The sequence below is a fragment of the Chroicocephalus ridibundus genome, chromosome 6 (genome assembly GCF_963924245.1).
Source record: "Chroicocephalus ridibundus chromosome 6, bChrRid1.1, whole genome shotgun sequence".
Taxonomy (NCBI): domain Eukaryota; kingdom Metazoa; phylum Chordata; class Aves; order Charadriiformes; family Laridae; genus Chroicocephalus; species Chroicocephalus ridibundus.
In genome coordinates this window covers 46804698-46824201 of record NC_086289.1, presented here as the reverse complement: position 1 = coordinate 46824201, position 19504 = coordinate 46804698, and the positions used below count along the sequence as shown (strand labels likewise).

At 37.1% G+C, this 19504-nt stretch overlaps 1 protein-coding gene across 13 annotated transcripts in view; it reads right to left on the bottom strand.

The window, feature by feature from the left end:
- Positions 1-19504, bottom strand: part of DLG1 (discs large MAGUK scaffold protein 1) — a 163111-nt gene that overhangs the window by 101527 nt on the left and 42080 nt on the right. For 10 of the 13 annotated variants that reach the window (XM_063338639.1, XM_063338640.1, XM_063338641.1 and 7 more), the window contains one exon: positions 5497-5661. In XM_063338639.1, the coding sequence (XP_063194709.1) occupies positions 5497-5661 (165 nt within the window). Of the gene's footprint in view, positions 1-5496; positions 5662-15056; positions 15585-19504 lie in introns of those variants that run through there. The other 3 variants (XM_063338647.1, XM_063338649.1, XM_063338650.1) reach the window with 1 other exon arrangement.

Below are 19504 nucleotides of genomic sequence, written 5' to 3'. Positions count from 1 at the left end.
CGATAAAGATTAACATTTACCACACTAGTCATTGTATATCTTTCCAGTACAAGGTATATTTAGTAGCTTACAAACTATTGCATGCTTCCTTTGGAGGTTCTGTATTATCAGTGAAACAATAGCCCCAAATACCAACATGTAATACACAAACATAATACAGAAATACATACAAGCCCAAATCAAGGTCTACACTTAAATACTGAATTGCCATGCTGCATCATAAATATAGAGCTATAAATAAAGTATTTTCCCTTTCATGTACAGGTTGCTTTAAATAAAGAATACTGCAATTTAAGGAAGATTTTTTTTTTGTCCTATTACATCATGGACCATTATTTTAAAACCTTGTAATAATCTATTACTCAAAGCTTTTTTTTCCTTGATAGAAAACTCCAACTTCCATTCCACAATTTAAAAACTTGTTTAGTATCATATCACATCTATGACTAATTTCACTTGGTTGCAGCTATTTAATAAAAACTAATGTTAAATTCAAAACCAGCAATCTGAAGGTATGATGGAGAAGTTAAATTCAGCTTTACAATTGAAATAAATCCTTTTGTAGCATCACCATCTAGTGGTCAATCTCGGTAGCAATGTATTGCTTCATTTAGAATCATAGAATGTGTTGAGTTGGAAAGGACCTTTAAAGGTCATCTAGTCCAACCCCCCTGCAGTAAGCAGGGACATTTTCAACTAGGTCAGGTTGCTCAGAGCCTCATCGAGCCTGGCCTTGAACGTCTCCAGGGATGGGGCCTCCACTACCTCTCTAGGCAACCTGTTCCAGTGTCTCACCACCCTCACTGTAAAGAACTTCTTCCTAATGTCTGCTCTAAACCTACCCTGCTCTAGTTTAAAGCCATTGCCCCTCGTCCTATCACTACATGCTCTTGCAAACAGCCCCTCCCCATCTTTCCTGTAGGCCCCCTTCAGGTACTGGAAAGTCAAATCAACATCAAAGTCAATTCAACTTCATCCCATTTTATTTCATAACAAGTCAAGGAACCTCGCATTGTAATCACAAATTTCAATGAGGAATTTGGAAACCTCATACTGAAGAAATTCTGGTACTAGCTGCTTATCTACCCAGAAATATTCTTTAAAATGTTTGGGACAGAATATTTGTGAAGGATTTGGAATTTGACCATTTTCACTATTCGTTCATGACATTTAAAAAAAAAAAAAAAGAAGCTGTTTTACAGAGGAAGAGTTCTACTTCACACAGTTTTAAATAGGGAACAGAGGACAGGAAATCTCCTGGGTCAAGTTTACTTCTTTGATGCTTGAGACATACAAAGCATACATTTCTTCTTAACTGATAAAGCTCCACCCTAACAAGACAAAACCTGTAAATCCTGTCTCATGTTTAAACTTTAAATCATGCTAAACAATCATTTAATGCTAATTACAAATGTGCAATATCTTATCCCAACCCCAATCTGGGGAACACCCCCCTCCCCATCAAGAAGGTAAACCACCTCGAGCTACTTCAGTACTTAATGTGGAACATTTGATAAATATTAGTTACATGCTCATCTTCTAAAAATTTAGGATACAAATTTGTCTTTTTGGTCATTGAAGACTGCTCTTTGAAAATCATCTACCTGTCCAAGCAAGTTGTAAAAGCTTCTTTACGTACTAGAAAATTTGAAAGCTTCTCTTGAGAATAAAATGTAAACCAGTTACAACCAGGCATCTCCTTTCTTCACTATTTTCTATTCATGTTTTCTGTTATTGCTCTAGACTGCAGAGGGCTTGCTACAAAATAAGGTATTCCTCAAAATCTGATTCTACTGCCCTCTGCAGCATTTCTTAAAAAGGAGCATACGATCATAAAACCACTGTTTACATTTGTTCCTTAAACTAATAACTCTGTAGTTGAAATTTCAAGTGTATTTAACATATTTTAAAGCTTCTTGTTATTTTATTAGTGAATAAAGACAACATCCTCTATTACATTTAGTTTCCTTAAGCAAATGCACTATTGAACAAAGCTAATCAGGATCTTGTACATTAGCCAAAACCCAGTCCCTACACAGTGCATCAAGCCAACCTACCAAATAAATTACACATAGTGCTCACCTCAGACCTGGTTGCTAAATTGATCATCATGAGCTATGCCAAATCTGGAAGATCATCAAGCCAAAAGAGAGGACCAGCTATACTAATAATACCATACCAACCTTGGGTTTTTTTTCCTGACATACTCATGTTCAAGTTTAACAGCATTTATTCCAATAACTTTAGCAAACCATCTCCTGATTGAGAAGAAATTTTGTGAGCTCAAAGGCATTTTACTCTAAAAGGTCCCATAAAGACTCCCAGGGCCTATGAAACTATGGGTGCATCCCTCAACTCCAAACACCTGAAGACCTCAGACTCTGATTAGAAACTATTTACACAAAGAAGTTAGCTTCTGCAGGACAGAAGCAAGCCAGCAGCCAACTTAACATCGGAATTCAAAGTTCCACAAAATGCTGGTAAACAACTGACCCCTGGAGCACCCACCCCAGTTTTCAGATTAACAAAGCTCAGAAATTTCAGTTCTACCACACATAACTTTGAAATTAATAGAGAGTAGCCCTGTGAAAATAATCAGATGTAGGGTATAAATGGTAATATGAATTGCATGATGGTATTTCTCATATACACATTCCTTCCTATCACATGGTGATTTCCCAGCACTTACCCATCTAAGAAAGATAATAGTAATCCTCCTCAGAGACCTATGATACCCAGTATTTTGAAGAGGTCTCACCATATTTTGTAATTATACCTACAGGCTGCTTAACTCAATTTCCAGAAAAGTTTAATAATAGTTCCATCTTTAGAGACGTGGTTTCTTTCTTCCAGAACAGTGTAGCAGAGTTCTACATTCAACGCACTCCAAGAAAACTAAAAAATGTTCAGGTTAGATCACATCTCAGTAAAGAAAGGCAGAGTACAATCATTCACATCTATTTCTGTAAAACTGTTCTGGGTTTTACATCTGTGTCTTTACAGAAAGTTACAGGAGTTAGATAAAGCTCAACTGAAACAGATAATTAAGGATCCCATACAACACTCTAAATACAAGCCTCACTTGTTTGAGGAAACTGCCTGGTAGGACCTCTGTAACTTAGAGATCACTCACACTATAGAAAGGTAAGAAATTAAGTCATCTTCCATGGAAAGTTAATATTGCCAATATCAAATCCTCACTTCTCTGAAATAAAATCAAACACAGGAACTATTCCGAGTAGTTTGGCTTCCCTTAGATCCAAGCAGCCAGAAGAACACCAAGGTAATTCCAGCCCTTTGAACAGTCTCAAGTACAATGAAATAACACTAGTCAGTTGCAAGAAATAGGTCCTCAGTCTCACATACCGTCCTGGTTTCAGCTGGGACAGAGTTAAGATTTGGTATGAAAGGAATCTCAATAATGCATTTGTTTTAGTTGTTGCTGGGTGATGTTCATACTATTCAAGGACTTTTTTCAGCTTCCCACAGAAGCTGGGAAGGCGTACAGATAGAGCAATGGAGTGGCCAATGGAATATTCCATACCATAGACGGCATGCTTGGTATAAATATAACACATATATAAATGGGGGTTGGCCAGGGACAGGAATCCACAATCACTGCTCAGGAGGAGCTGGGAAACCAGTTCACCAGGTGATGAGAGTCACTTGCATTGTATTACTTTATCTTGTATGTTCTTTTACCATTATTATTACTGTTATCTTACTTTTTCTGTTATTGTTCTATTAAACTGTCTTTATCTAAACCCATGAGGTTTTTTCTCTTTCCTTTCTCCTCCTTTTCTCCTTTTTCTCCTCCTTTTCTCCCTGCCCTTCTGGGGCAGAAGAGGGAGAACTGCGGAAGCAGCTGAATGGTCCTAAGATGCCAGCCGGGGTTAAACCACAACACATATCCATTCTAGAATTTTATTTTTTATTTTTGAGTTTATGGATTGTGAAATGCATTATACGTGATCACTTATCACAGACAGTTTTACTGTTTGCCTCTTTGATCCCTGTATGCTTTCTGAAATGCAAGACTAACTGTGCTATGAACAAGAAAAAGCTTGTGAATAAACAGAGTTGACCTTAAGTCCCCAGAGGCAGAGGATTGGTTTTTTTTATTTCTAATGTTTGCACACAAAGTGTGATGTATTACTTTCTGAATATCAATAAATTCAGGGAATTAGATATGTAGAAGTGTTACTTTGTGGCTACCTTCATAAACAATAGAAGATTGAGGTCCTAGCCATTCTCAAAATGAAAGGTTTGTCATATTAGCTTTCTTACAAGGCTCTTCAGAGGTTAATATAGCCCACTTCAAAAAGGTTATTCATTAGGGCTTAAAGAATTTGGCTTTGCCTAACTCCTGAAGACTATGGAAACACACGGAGTTCCTTACGGAGTTGTAAGTAAAAATAAGTAACTGTGTTCAATACCAGCATGTACGTTTTAAAAATCTTAGAAAAGCTGGAACATAATTATTAAACACACCCGCCCACTACAGTTGGTTCCTCTGCAAAATCCTCACAAATCAGTTATAAAGAGCTGATACATTCAAAAAGATTTTTCTTTATAGCAAAAAAAAATATATATATATATATATATATATATCTGGAAATGTAACTAAATTCAAAAATAACTTTTTTTCTTAAATCATACCAGCACGCATTATAGTACACTGAAAATTTCAGTCACAAAGGCTACTACCACACACCAACAGTTCATGCTAAAAATACCAAACTGTAGGCCTACCACAATGTAAGCCCACCTCATCATTCTAAAGCCCAAATACTCATTAGTATCAAAGCACTTCTCCACTTTTTCCTCTAAAAAGCCATAAAGATTCAGAAGTGTTACAGAAAACAGTATTTAGTCTGGTCCACTAAAATAATATGCTATTCTGAAAATGATTCAGCTACATCTCCCTACTAACCCAGCACATAAAACTGCCTGCTACAGCCGCCAACCCCCGAAAACCCCCCTCTCAGTTTTTTTCTCTAAATTTTTTAATCTATCTTGAAGTTACTGCAGAGTAACTTCAAGAGTCTCAAGACAACTCAAGAAGTTGTTTTGTAAATAATGGCACCGTATGCTGAAAAACTCCAGAGACGTATATTGCACTTAGCTTATTACATTTTCCACATAGGTCCTCATTTAAAATATTTACTAGAAAAACTCTGAAGTGATTCTACAGGATCCTGGTAGAAAACCCAAAACACGTAATGACACCAGTAACCATAGTGCCCATCATAACTACAACTGCGCCCTTAAGTTACATGCATTTGTTATCTGAGCATTTTACTACCACGCATTTTTAGTCAGAATGCCTGGAACTAAGTCAATGCCTTAACATCTACAAAGTGAATTTTACAAATGAGCAGTTCCATTAAAAAACAGAAGCAGGTGTAACTCATGCATTATTTTTTTCCCCAGAAAATTATATCCCTGGGGAGTATATCAAAAGAGTTCACTCATAATAACTTTTAAAATGCCTACCTTTACTGGTGAAATGTGAGAATGGGAAACAAATCCATGGACATTCTCAATTTGTGACAGATTCTTCTCCGATACATGAACCAGCTCTGGACCCGTCACCTCATTGGCAATGTGTGGAGAGCTGTGCTCCTGTGGAGGTGTATCTTCATCCTGATAGCGGTATTTCTGAAGAAAACAATTACAGAAAAAGATCAGTCCACCATAGAAATAGGAAAAGACTATCCAGAAAACTAGGTCAGACAGAAACAGTTATTTTCTGACCCGGCTGACTTAAAGGCAAAAAAATCTAGAAATAAAAGTTTAAATTACTGTTTTTAGATCCTGTCTAAAAAGGTTCCAGCCTTTTTAGTCTTCTCTAGAACTACTATACATCTACCTAATTTTCTTTTGCCTGTTTGCATACAGTAACATGTCCCCAAAAACTTCTCCAAACAACTTTCCCCTTTACTATTTTTTTCTTGCAAACACTTTAACACTACATTATTCACTAATAGCAGAGGCTCAGCACCAACTGGGTTTATCACCTTGTCCTGCCTTTAAAAACTATCAGCCTCAAAACCTTTTTTCTGTACGCCCAATTTAGCACATCTGCCAAAACTGTTTTCTGTCAGCTAAATAATTTCAGCTTTTATACTGGGGCATCAACATAGCAATTCACTACTGCTAACTTCATTAGGAAACAATAAAGATGTGTTTTTCCTACTAGACAGATGGAGCTTCACCAACAAGTAAGTCTTCAAAAAGAAACACAAGATATTATTCAGCCTCAGTCTTATTAATTTGCATTCAATTTCAAAAACCAGAACCTATTACTTAGCCACTAGGGATGAGTTCTAGTCAGACTGTGCTGTATCCACACTTGCAGATCCCTACTAAAAGGTATTAATGAAATCAGGAGGATGCATAACATTCACCTGTTCTCTGGACTGCAGAGTTATCTGGCTCATACAGCACCTCCAAACTCCAGAGCTAACATGGGCTCACATTACAAACATAATTAAATATAAGCTTCACCCCTTTGGTCAATTCCAAGGTACTTCAGGTAGTCCATGCATTTTATTGCTAGTTTAAACTAAAGCTGAAGTCTGAAGTCATGTAACTTTTCCAGCAGTGTTTACTGTGTCCATAAGAGGCACCCCAACATTTTATAACCACATTCACTTTCACACACTACTACTGTACTCTGGAGTACATACATAGTTGCTACTAGTTTACAGGGAAAGCGCACCATGTCATTAAAGGAACAGAAAGACCTAAACGTGTAATGATTTTAAACTTGGAAAAAGCTACTCCTATTATTAATAAAGTATACTTAGGATAGAAGACATTTCCATGAGGTTTTGTTTTGTTTTTTGTTTTTTTTAAACAGAATTCTAAGATTTACGTACTATAATTTAAATCAAAAATAGTTGTCATCCTGGTAAGTCAATTCTACATCATAATCCAGTAGACCACTGCAAGTAAATCATGTGTCTATAAGCACATGAGCACTACACCAAAGCAGTACCGAATAAACGGTGTATGACAATTAACCCTGTTAACAGTTACATGAAAGTACGATTTCAGGCTACCACAAAGATCCCTGCCCTTCACAGAAAGTCCTGCAATATTACGAAATTGAAGCATACAGGAAAAACTATAAAGCAGCTGCTTGAAAAGGTCCATCAATTATTGACTCCTGTAATGCTTAACCTGTTCATTTCCTGCTCACAACCGCCTCCTGTGGTTGTCTTCCAGGAAGACTTAATTTTTTTGTCTATCCAGCAAAAAACATCTCTAAGCATGGTCAAATAGGACAGCTAAACAACAGGAATCTTACTCTTACTCTTCCCTGTCACCTAAAGCCTGGGGAAGGCACCATATCCCCTTCCTTTCTTTGGTTCTGGCACTCAAGTCAGCAGAGAATTTCACACTTTTTTCTCCTCCTTTGCTGGGTTAGACTTGTGCTGGATTAGTGACCCTGATCCAGACAGGGACTCAAAGAACACCAGAGAGCGCAAAAGCAGGGGGGAAATCAGGACAGGATCACTCTCTTTGATGAGTCTATAGAAGACAGAGTAGACTGATGCATAGCTCACACATCATATAGCAATATTGCAGAGTTTTGCCAGTAAAGAAGTGGTTAAATAAGGCAGCTGAAGTCACATAACTGACTCATGCTGAAAGAGAAAGGATTTGTTTGCTCTTCTCTTCCCTGCCACGTTGTTCTGCCAACACTAAGATTCCTTGGGAGACAAGCAAAGTTCCCTTACTAACTTAGAAGGAACAACTTGCGGCTTTACACTTTGATCACCCATTGCACTTTACCCAGTCAGAGCCCACCCCACAGCACGCCATCCCCACCCTGCCTCCAAACTCCAAAACAACAGCAAAAAACCCACACCCGACCACACACATACAGGCAGAGACTAAAGATGCACAGTTTATTTTTGTCAGTAACTAATGAGATGTCAGAGATCTTTGAAGTTATAACCCTGCTCTATTTTTATACTTAAAAAATAAAATTTAAAAAAAGATATCTTTATCCACCCTACTCAATTCAACCCTTCATTGCTGAGACCATATGAGATCAAGTTCTACTATGTGAGAGAAATTATGCTTTTTAAGTATTAGAAATTATAAACTAGAAGCAATAAAAGTATATTTTCACTAAAAATACCAACGATTACCAGAGAAGCACAAGGCAGAAGTAGTTATTCCAAAGAGGAAAGCAAAAACATTAAGACTTCTGTTATTATAACAATCAACCTCCAAACATTTCCATACCTTCTCTCCTTAGCTGGATGGCAAAGGTGGCAAAGGAGAGATGGTGAATGCTGATAGTTGTGAAAAATTGCAACGGTTACTCAAAAAGCCTTATTTTTTCAAATCTTCAGCAGAGAGGTTTCATGAGATGACCAAGCCAACCTAATACTCACTACTAGCAGAAGGCAGAAGTTCTTTTTCTTTCTTTCCCTGCAGCAGGGAGATGGTAGATTGCTCAGCCTCAGACTCCTGCCATTCATCTGTTTTCTGAGATTGACTTGTTTTTATCTTATCAAAACAAAACCCTGAAAGGAGTTCAACATGAACTCTCTAGAGCAGCCATATTAAACATCAGAAACAGGGAAGAATAATCATTTAAAGAACGGCATTAGCAAAAAATATAAGTGAGCATTATCAAAGCATTTTAAGTAAGATCACACTGGAAATTAGAGAAAATAAACATTAGAGCTTCCAGAAGCACAGAAAATATCTTGCAACATCAGACAAAGCAGGATGTCTACTAACTTAAGGGAGCTTGCCCCGCTGCTGAAGGCAGTATTTGGCTGGACTTGCAATCCAAAGTGTCCTTGCCAGATCTCAAGCTTTGATTTGACTATAAAATGCAGGAAAACGAGACCTGACAGTGGATTGAGTTCCCAGATCATCTCAGGCAAGACACTGTGAAAAGCTAGAAGTAGATCATCCCAGCTTTATTTTAAAAAAATAAATGAAAAGAATAGTCACAGGTCAATCAAAATTAACTTCCTTTACAGAACAGTCAATACCTTTAGGCAAAGCACAGAATTACCTTGATTTTTTTCCTTAAACTAGACATATTTATTAGAAAAGGGTATTTGGACATGCCTGAGTGTAAGCAGACTCTAGATTTCACTAAGAACTATATGTTTACATTATACAATGTATCAGTGCATAGCGCATATAAAGTTTTAATAGATCAGTATGTCATTATTTACATCAGAAACGAAAAAAAAATTTGTGGTAGCACTGACACGGGCTATAAGCTTCTCAAAAAAAACATTTTAAATGTGAACTAATTGGATTTTGATGCAATATTCAAGATTAACTTCATTATTTGCAAAACGTTTCCCAACTTGAAACTACTGAACGCCCACCAGAATTAATGTTTAAAATACACTAACTGAAATACTTACAAATTAAGTGTGCAAATAGAAGACAAGGACATAAAGTACATGAAAACTTAATATCCACAATACTTATTCTGAAAGGTACCACACTATCCTTGCCCTTTGCTGAAATTACTCTTGAACAAAGTGCTTCAAGTAAAGCAAATCACTGACTCTTACAACAGCTAATTCTCCACAGGAGTGGAAGTGTTTTGTACTGCTTTACTATGGAACATCACTTCTGAAATACTCTGCCCCTTGACTGAAGTAGCGCATTCAAGTGATATGGCACGGTGGTACAGCCGCCATTCAAAATTGCCTGTTCCTTTTCTCTCCCAGAAGCTGCCAACCCTTGAACGAGAATTCAGTCAACTGTTTCAGTCATGCCAAGTTAATGCTGCTGCTACCTACGAAGTGAAATCCCATGCAAGTTACCCTCCATGGGAGTCTAAAGATACTGTTTCACAATATAGCCTAGCTCACTCACAGGGCAGCTACCGTCCAGAGGAGCAGGACTCAATCAATCCCTCTTGGTCGAGCCGTACGACTACGTCTCCCTGCCCCTTGCTGTTAGTACGCATCTCAATTCAGACAGTGAGCAAGCTCAGCAAGCTGACCCAGCAGAATGTTCGTTCCTTCTTCCAGCAATATTAAATTTTCTTTAATTCCCTAAAGTGGCTCACAGCAAGATAAGGCATGCACCAGTGCTGGCATAATAGGGAGAAAAGCGGGTAGAGAGTAGGACCAGCCTATCCCCTCGTGGCTAGCAGAAGACCATTTCTCTGCTTACAACCAAGAGTATCCAATCCTGCACCCAAATCCAGGTTCCAAGGAGACCCCAGCTTAGAAGAGTCAGCCAAGCGATGGGCAAGACAGAATAAAGGAAAGAAAAAAAGGCAGGTGTGGCAAGGCAGCTCTGAGCTTGCAGACAGACTGCCTCTGCTGCACACCACGGAAGTTTCCCAGCACTCAATTAGGTAGTAGTCAAGCAATTTAACTATTTTTAAGAAGCTTTATGGACTGTTGTAAAATTTATAATCATAATTTTAGTCCAAAGCAACCAAGCGCTAAACATGTAACACATAATTCTGACAGAGATACTGCCCCAAAGGATTCAGTTGCAGGTATGCAGGTGTGTCAAAATTAATTAAAAACATCTCTCTTCTGATACAACATAGTTAACAAAATTTCTTCAGGCTAGATTACACCTTCAATGACTTTTGAAATGTCACCAAATTCTATGAACTAAATTATTTACTGGTGTAAGCCACTGAAAAATCCATTTACTTTTAAATAAACTAATGCCAGTTTACATGAGACAAGAAGAGGTTCTAAATTCACCACAGAGAAATCAGTCACTGTGTTAACTGTTCAGGTCCACAGCCTCTCTGCTTGAATTCACAGGCCTAGCAGAGTTAGACAAAAATAAGGAGGAACAAAGTTTCTGCAACAATGTCCAGGACAAACAAGGATTTTGTGGACATTTTATAGCACTGTTTTTCAGAATACAGATCACCTGTTCACAGAATAAACACAGAAAAGCTTTAGGAAACTCATTCTAAAAAAGGTTCACTTTAGCCTGCCTAAGCTCGTATCTGTATTTTACAAAGATATTTCAAACAGATTCATACATAATTTACCCCCTAAAGGTAATTAAGCTGTGGGTTTATTTTACTTTTTTTTTTTAAAAGACCTTCTAATGAGAAGTCTTACTGAAACAGAAATTAAAGGAAGTTATTTAAAGAACACTTAAACAATCTCATGCCCTAAACTGGTGACCCATATCCACAACAGCATGCAATGCTGTTATTCCAGAGATTCAGGCCATACAGAATGCCATGTTCATGGGTAGAAAATTAATTACACAAGAACATCCTTAACTATCAGATAATTTAATGACAAAGTGCAAGGCAGCAGTAACTACAGTTCTCCTCAAAATCGGATGCGTGTCAAAATCTAGTTCATATTAGACATACAGTCTTACACAAAAACAAGTTTGCAAGCACAGTATCTTCTCTATACACAAAGGAAAAAAAATCAGTACCAAACTAGCTTTAATATAAGAGTGAAAGGGTGCTTAGAAAATTAAAAAGTTTGTAAATTGACCTTCTTGTACTCATGTCCCTTCTCCTCCGGGTTTTAACTCTCCCCACCCAGGCATCAATAGGAGTCCCAAGTTACTGCACACTTCAAAAAACAAAAACGAGAAACAAAACCCAGAAAAACCCATGTAAGTTTTAATTTTCACTGTACATGTTGTGAAAGAGGTTAAGAATAAGTGAGGATTTTAATACGTAAATTTAATCATTTTAATTTGATAAATATATAGACATTCACAGGGTCATACCCCCTCTGATGCAGTATGAACAGGCAGCACAATAAAACAAAGTGGCTTTAGACTATTTGCACTCGACTCCCCAAGTTTAAGTACTTGTCCTTGTTGAGTCACCGCTACACCTTAGAAGTTAAACTAAATCTGAAAGGACCCTTCAAAAGATGATTTCAGCGACTGAAGTTGCTGGGAAACACTGTTTGATGTTCAACATCTCCACTCCTGCATAAAAGGACTAGGAATCAACATGTCAAAAGCAGATGCGTAGAAAAATCTGAATACCCTCAGTGCTCCTCCCATCTCCCCAAACACCAGCGTTCACAACTCTGACATCCAGGTACCATTCAGCAGAAAATGAGCTCCAACAACTCTAACAACAAGAGCAATAACACAGATAAATTTTGCATAATCTTGCTAAAACAAAACTAATCCAAAATGATTAGTACATTAAGATGCTAACGCATTTTGTACAAGTCTTCCCTGTAGTCTATGGGAAGTGCTAAATCAGAAACTAGTGCTTAGGAAAATAATAGTGCCTTCCTCATGGAGGAAAGAAAAGGACACAAAACAAAAGGTATGCTCCGCTATTGGAGAACCAAAATGAACTTGGAAGCTTTTCATTTGTAAAAACCAGGAAGATTACAAAAACCAAATAAAGTCTCTTTGCAGGTGAACAGCAATGCACACCAAAAACCTGAAAGCCTGTGAATAATAGAAGACATTTCAGTAATGTAAGAAAAGAGGATATGTGTTTGTGTATTTTCAGAACTTCTTCACTGACCATGGAACAGGACATTCAGTATTATTTACAATTTAGGCCTCAACATATGATAAACTGAATGACTTGAAATATTAGAACAGGTTTTTTGATCTTTGGGTTGTTGGGGGGTTTTTTTTGGTTGTTTTTATTATTGTTGTTTTTTTAAACACAAGTTCAGTACTTTGAGTAACTAACTGCTTCATTCTCAAATAAAAGCATTAAGTTTTCTTTTAATAATTGGAGCCAAGACAAAAACATAAGGCATTTCACCCCATTGGACAGTTTCAGTTTGACATTCTATCCTGAATAAAACTGCTTATAACATATTTATTTAGGTCACAGTGTTCCATCATATGTCAAAATGCACAACTAGTGTTAAATGTAAGTATTTATGTAATGCTTCATGTCACAGATATCTAGAAACAATACAACAATTTACAATATGTACATACATTTACAAAAACACCAGAAATATTTGTAGTGAAGAAGTTCACCTGTTCCAGAATGCCAAGGTAGAGAGACTAAAGAAGGAACAGTCAGATTGTGGATGTTCTTTTCCTATGTGGTTCAAAAAAACAGTAAAGGAAAATGGAAAGCACTGTATTTCATAGGATTACTTGTGTGAGATGAATTGTTTCTTTATGTAAAGGACTGAACAGGTAATCCTGTATTACTGTTTCACACTGTCATTTAAATATTGACCCTTTCAGTATTCAAAGGCTATCTCCTCAGAGGACAAGAGTATTTTAGTTTTAGTGCAATACAACCCTGCAACTTTTCTTCAAATATCAACAACTGCCTAGTTCAAAATCTCTCTGCACTACCAGCAGTTCATGCTATTTAAACCTAAATATTTCAGCTCATTTGGGATGCAGATAGTATGGAGTACCCACTCTGTATTAACAGCAATACGCGTTTATTTAAAGCCTGTGCATAAATAGTCTAAGATTTTTAAAACACAACAGTGCTAAATAAATTGCAGTCAAGAAACTATTAGTTTGCCAGATACATTACTTGTTAGCGTACGACGACATTAATAAAGATAATAATAAGGAATTCTGCTGACTATTTTGTACAAGGTGCTCTACCTCCCTCTTCCCACCCCTGGCATCTCTGCCTGCCACACAGGCGCCGGTGATGGGGGGTCCCTCCAGCCCATGCCTGGGGTGGGCTGAAGGAGAGCAAGGTAAGGAGTCACTGAGGCATTCAGACAGACCAAGAGAGCCGCTGACGTGCGAGTACAGCAGAAAATGCCGCCATCGCTCACATCCGACACAAAATGCCTAAAGTGAATTCTGGATGTTTGCTGGATATTTTTAGTTTGGTCTTAAAGTGAACAGCATCTCTCCTCTCTGCAGTTCAACTGGCAAAATTAAAATCAAGATGGTATTTTCATTCTATGGCTTTCTTCCCAAGTTTATTATTTAAACATGAGAATATCTTATTAATAAAAAAAAATAGGGACGTGCAGATCCACAAAAAGCAGGAAAAAAATTGTAGTTTTATAGCAAGTAGTTTCCAAATTGCATCAATAAATATATACATAATTCAAATTGAAAAATGCTTTGGACACATGAAACATACGTAGATTGATTCAAAAGAAGTCAAATTCTTCCCTCCTGGAAATAAAGCATTCAACTTAAAGTTTCATAATAAATCATCCACACTACCAAAAGATCCATAAAAATTTAGACTCCTCCCTCCCAACCTAGGTGACATTTATTCAACATTTTGTGATAGATATATAAAAAAATGTATTACCCATATACGCATATATGTATGTATGTGTATACATACACAGAACTGTTCCAAATTTATAAAATAAAATACAGTTCAACTATGTTTTTTTTAAAAATAACAAACGCTGACCTGGAAACACTGAATATGCACAGCTACTTTTAGAGAGAATGATTTCTGAATCTTGGTCTCAAAAGTAACTTCACATACATATCCCTTGAATTTTAAAGGGGCTTTCCAGTACTTTGTGTTTTCATTATATCCTTCACATTGCACATTAATTTTACTGAAAAAAAAGCAGTTTTGACACAACACTGAATATATTCTGTTTACTATTCTGAGGATTACCAAATTACGTATGTTTTATTACTCTGAAACCTAAACCGTTGATGTAGTCCTAAAATGACTAAATGCCCGAGGGCACTGTTAAACCCAAACCTGCCACTAACAATTGCTTCCATCAATATGATGTCAGGAGGCATTTCCAGCCCTGCATCTCAGCACAAGTCTCCTGTGTATTTAATTCTCTACAGCTGAAGAAAATGAAAGCCAAGTGCAATAAACTGATTACATGATGATTAATGCTGATTAATGGAGAATGACGACATTTTACATGCGGCATTCAGTAAATTCAAAGTGTTGTTCAAAGGGATCTTTAAACAGTAGGCATGATAATTCATTACTTCTGTCACAATCACCACAAGCTCCGATAATCAAGTAAGGCATGGAACAAAATACGCACCATTTAATCAGAAATTTAAGGTACAGTTACATTAGACATAATGGCAATCATTCACTAAAAGCAGCTTACATTTCCAGGAAAGTCCTTTTATAGACCCACCTTACATCCAAACATTAAAGATATTGTGTTGTTGGTACATGCTACTTTACAGTGGCATAGCATCGGAGAAAAACAATCCAAGTTTTTTATGCTAGGAGACATTTTTTCAGACCCTGTGCACTTCAATCGATCCGTGACTGAGATTCCAGAAAAATGCCTCTGTAAGCGCTGCTTGCTGCCTGTCTTTGACATTTAATCTAGGTCCATAGTGTTCAAAAATAAGCCTTTATATAAAAGAGGTTGAATCCTTCAGGAAAAATTTTGCTTCACGTTAGAAACCAGATCTTTAAAAAAAGGCAAGGAAAAAATCCTGTGTCCATTTTTAAAATTTTCAAGTCAGCTTTATATTTAATTACGTTAGCAGCAGCTTGAAGTGACAACTGTCTCGCAGCCCAAAGTAATACTCAGATCCTCTCAGCCAGAACCCAGGGTTAGATCCACCAAGGCAGCTCCACCTGCTGCAGTGCAAGGTCTGGTGTCTCCTCCATGAAAACAGAAGCAACTCCAGCAGAGCCACTACGCTCAGTGTGTGCTGGTTGCTTAGGGGAGGGGCGAGATGTTGCAGCAAGGGACTCGTTACGCGGCCCGACAGAGAGAAACCCAACGCTTCCTGCAAGGTGCTTTCGCACTGCACCAATGAGCATGTGAAAACCCCTTTTGAAATCAGCTGTGTGTAATTATAAAGCCAGGGAAGTTGTAAGCTTGACAGCAGGGAATTTGCTGAGCTGCAGTTTACACCAGCTTTTTCAAGGAAATGTCAGCAGACCACAAAATGAATGGCTATGGGATATTTAATCCTCATTTTCAAGCATTAAAAATTCAAGGTTATTTGACACGTTAAAAAATGTTCTTTAACTGCTGAGTAAAACTCCTAATGGGCTACCAAAAGCAATAAAAAAACCACAGCTGCAGAAATACATGAATATTCTCCAACTTCAACATACAATGAAATCAGAAGCTGCTATTTTTTCCCTAGTTGTCTCTAGGAAGTCATGAATAATCTGGACTATGCATCAATTTGGTTATGAGGATCTCTGGTTAAAGTATTTTATTTCAAGCAACTGTACGTGTCAACATTCAAACAAAACAGTTTGAAGAAAAAGGCTTTTTTTTTTTTTAAACTGATAAGCACCCCTTGAGGTAGAAAGTTTAACGTAGTGTAAAATTGGCATCCACACTTACAGCTCAGAAACGAGTAACTTCATGAATTATACCAAGACAGTCATCTTTATATAAATGTGCAGATTGATGAAACCAATACTAAGGCAAGATGTCTGAAGAAAAATGTGTAACTCGGCCCACAGTAAAACTCAAAATAAACTTCATTTGCATGAGGACCTCTTTCTTAGTAGAATATTCAAGGACTACACATGACAGCATTTCTACACTAATAAGCATAGTTTTCTTTCCACCATGCGCATGACCTACAAATTTTTACCAAATAGCCTTAGACATAATTTCCCACAGTAGGTCATCTTCTGCATGCAAGTACAGCAATAGGGGCAGGAGCAAAGAAAAAAAAAAAATCTCTAACACTCTGCTTAAACATCATGGGAAAAGAAACAAAAACTATAAATAACAAAAAAATACACTTTCTTTGTTTAGCTATGTTAGGTTAAGTTTTTCTTGCAAGAACATTCAAATCCAAGGGTACCCCTAAGTAAAAGAGAATGACACAAGAACCTAAAACCCCCTTTATTTTCTTCAGCTGGCTGGGGGTCACAGTACACAGCCTCTTGTCTGAAGAAACAGGGCAGAGCATAACTGAACACATACTCAAACACCACAAATGAAAAAAGGAAAAATAATGAACAAGAGGACGGAAACAGTCAGAGCACTGCCTCTTGCCAAAAGAACACAAGGATGTTCCTATGCCACAAACACACCTTTTCTATGCACCAGATCAACAATCCATCTTACTTCCATACCTCTAATCCCATTGTAATAATATAATTTCTCACTAAAATAATACACAGTCAAATGCATGGCAATTTCATGACAACAAATAAAGTCAAAGAGCCAAAAGCAGTTCTTGAATGTTGCAGAAATAGCTTTTTGTGATGCAGAAAATATGAGCTCTAATGTGCCATGGGCATAGAAGAATCAGTAAGAGGAAGATATAGTCTACACATCTACAAAGGATTCCATCAGTAAGATACAATAAAGATGAGAAAGCTTAAGTAACTTCAGGCAATTACATCTAGATTGTTGATGAAGACCTACATAAAACATCCGAATCTTTCAGCCATATATTTTCAGCTGTAAACAAATAAATTGGTTACACTGTGAAATTGTCTTGGTCTTTATACAAAAAGATGGAACTTTTTACACATCTTGCACACAAGCTTAAAAATACAATATTTAAATTTGTAAAATTAAAATATATTCCTATATATTTTGCTGACTAAATCCAGAGATTTAATTCTAATGAAAGTTCCACTTGTTCAAAATAATTATTTGTACCCAAAGACTTTTTAAATACACAGTTGTGAACATAAAATTTTCCGAAATATGAACATACAGTATGTTATCATGTAGGGAAACATTTGGAACAGAGAATATTTGGAAATCTACTATTGAGCTCTAAAGAGAACATACCCCCACTTATTTAACTATTGCTCTGATTCAAAGTGAAGGTTAGATTAACATTTCAAAAACCAATTTATTAACACAATAACTAAGCGATTGACAAGAAGAACAGGGCCTTAACTCCTTAACTATCTATCAATACACCCTTCCAATTTATCAGTCTGTATTTTGTGTTATCACATACAAGCTTGAGCTCCTAGAGTCAGAGCCCACTGTTTCCATGCTGATGATACAAAGCAACAATTCTTAAACTGTGAGATTGCAAGATAGACACAGTGCCAGGACATCATCCAGTGCTGCCACATAGACAGTCAAGAACACATTAGCATTTCCTGAATATAGAAAAACAAAATCCTAAATTATCTTATTGCACAGGATGCTTCCACCCAGCATTATACAAACATTGAAGTGACAATTTTAAACACAACAATCTAAAGAAAGCAATTCAAAACTTTTAAAAACTCATGTTTACTCGGAAGTGTTACCAGTAACATTGACTAGTTACGTCCTAGTGAAAATACTACATAAAATTAATTGGCTCTATTTCAAGTTTTGTTTGAATGTTTACTTGGTAATAATCCATCTTTATGCATGGCTCCCACATGCACAATAAAAACATCAACATCATTAAGATCTTTAATTAGTGAGCAAGACTAATTTTCTTGTTAACATAAAATAAGAAGGCTCCTACTTCCAAGTCTCCCCAAGCAGTATGAACATTGGATAGAGAGAAACAAGAGTAATGCACCATCAAAAAACCACACTACAACGCTTTCAGAAACTTAATGCTTCTGTTCAGCACTTGCCAACTATTCTTGATTGAACACACACATTAGTACCCATTTTCATCGGTCCGTGTGTTCCACCCATATCCTCATGCAACACAGGTTAGGAAACGGCAAACTTGTAGGCAGTAAGAGCTGGAGCTTTTAATGAAATGAGTAAGTGAAGGTCTAACTTGACAAATGTATGAACTGTTCAGACTGCCAAACTAAAGGGGAAAAGGCTATACTAATCTTTGGATTTCTTCAGACAGAACACATCCCTTAAGTATCACTGCCGGGACATAAGCTGGTGGGACTCTAGTTTAGGTCCCCCTTCCCCAGAAGCCTGAACTGGTATACTTCCAAGATACTTAATACAATCCAATTAAAAAAAAAAACCCCACACCAGAACAACCTTATTTTAAGCTCTGCTCTGCATAACCTTAGTCTGTATTGTCTTGAAAGAATACACAGAATTCCAAAATTAGTCTCTAGAAAGCATCTTGGATACTGGTTTAAGATTACCTCATATTAACAGAGAGCTCTAACGTAATGGTTGTAATGATTCCTTACTCAATAATTAGTAACTTTATAAGCATATCCTATAAGGTAAATGAAATTTGAACACTAGCTTCGTAACAACCAACATCCAGTGCAAACTGCATCCATTAGCACCCGTAAAGCTCTCTTTGGCTTTGCAGTTCTTGCTCCCTGAAGTATCAGATGACCATCCAAGCCAATTTTGAGAAAGCAGGCAAAAAAATATACTGTTGTTCCTGCATGCTCCTGAATTGACAGAAGAATCATTTCCATAGAGCTTTCAGGCAAACAGGTTTATTCACTGAAAACGCTATGAACTGAAAATTCCCCTGCTAAAGGGCATCTTTAACAGGTATCCATACCTTAGAAGCACCTCTTTGTGAGCTTGGCAGGTAAACACATCTGCAAGAGTTAAATGGGCAGCCACTGTTGCACCTCCAGAACGCTGATGTGCATCTACCCTTAAGAAACTTAATACTCTCATATACAAAATCTGCAGTGCCCACTCAATCTGACCCTTAATCAACACCAAACTCTCAAAAATTGAGAGAATCC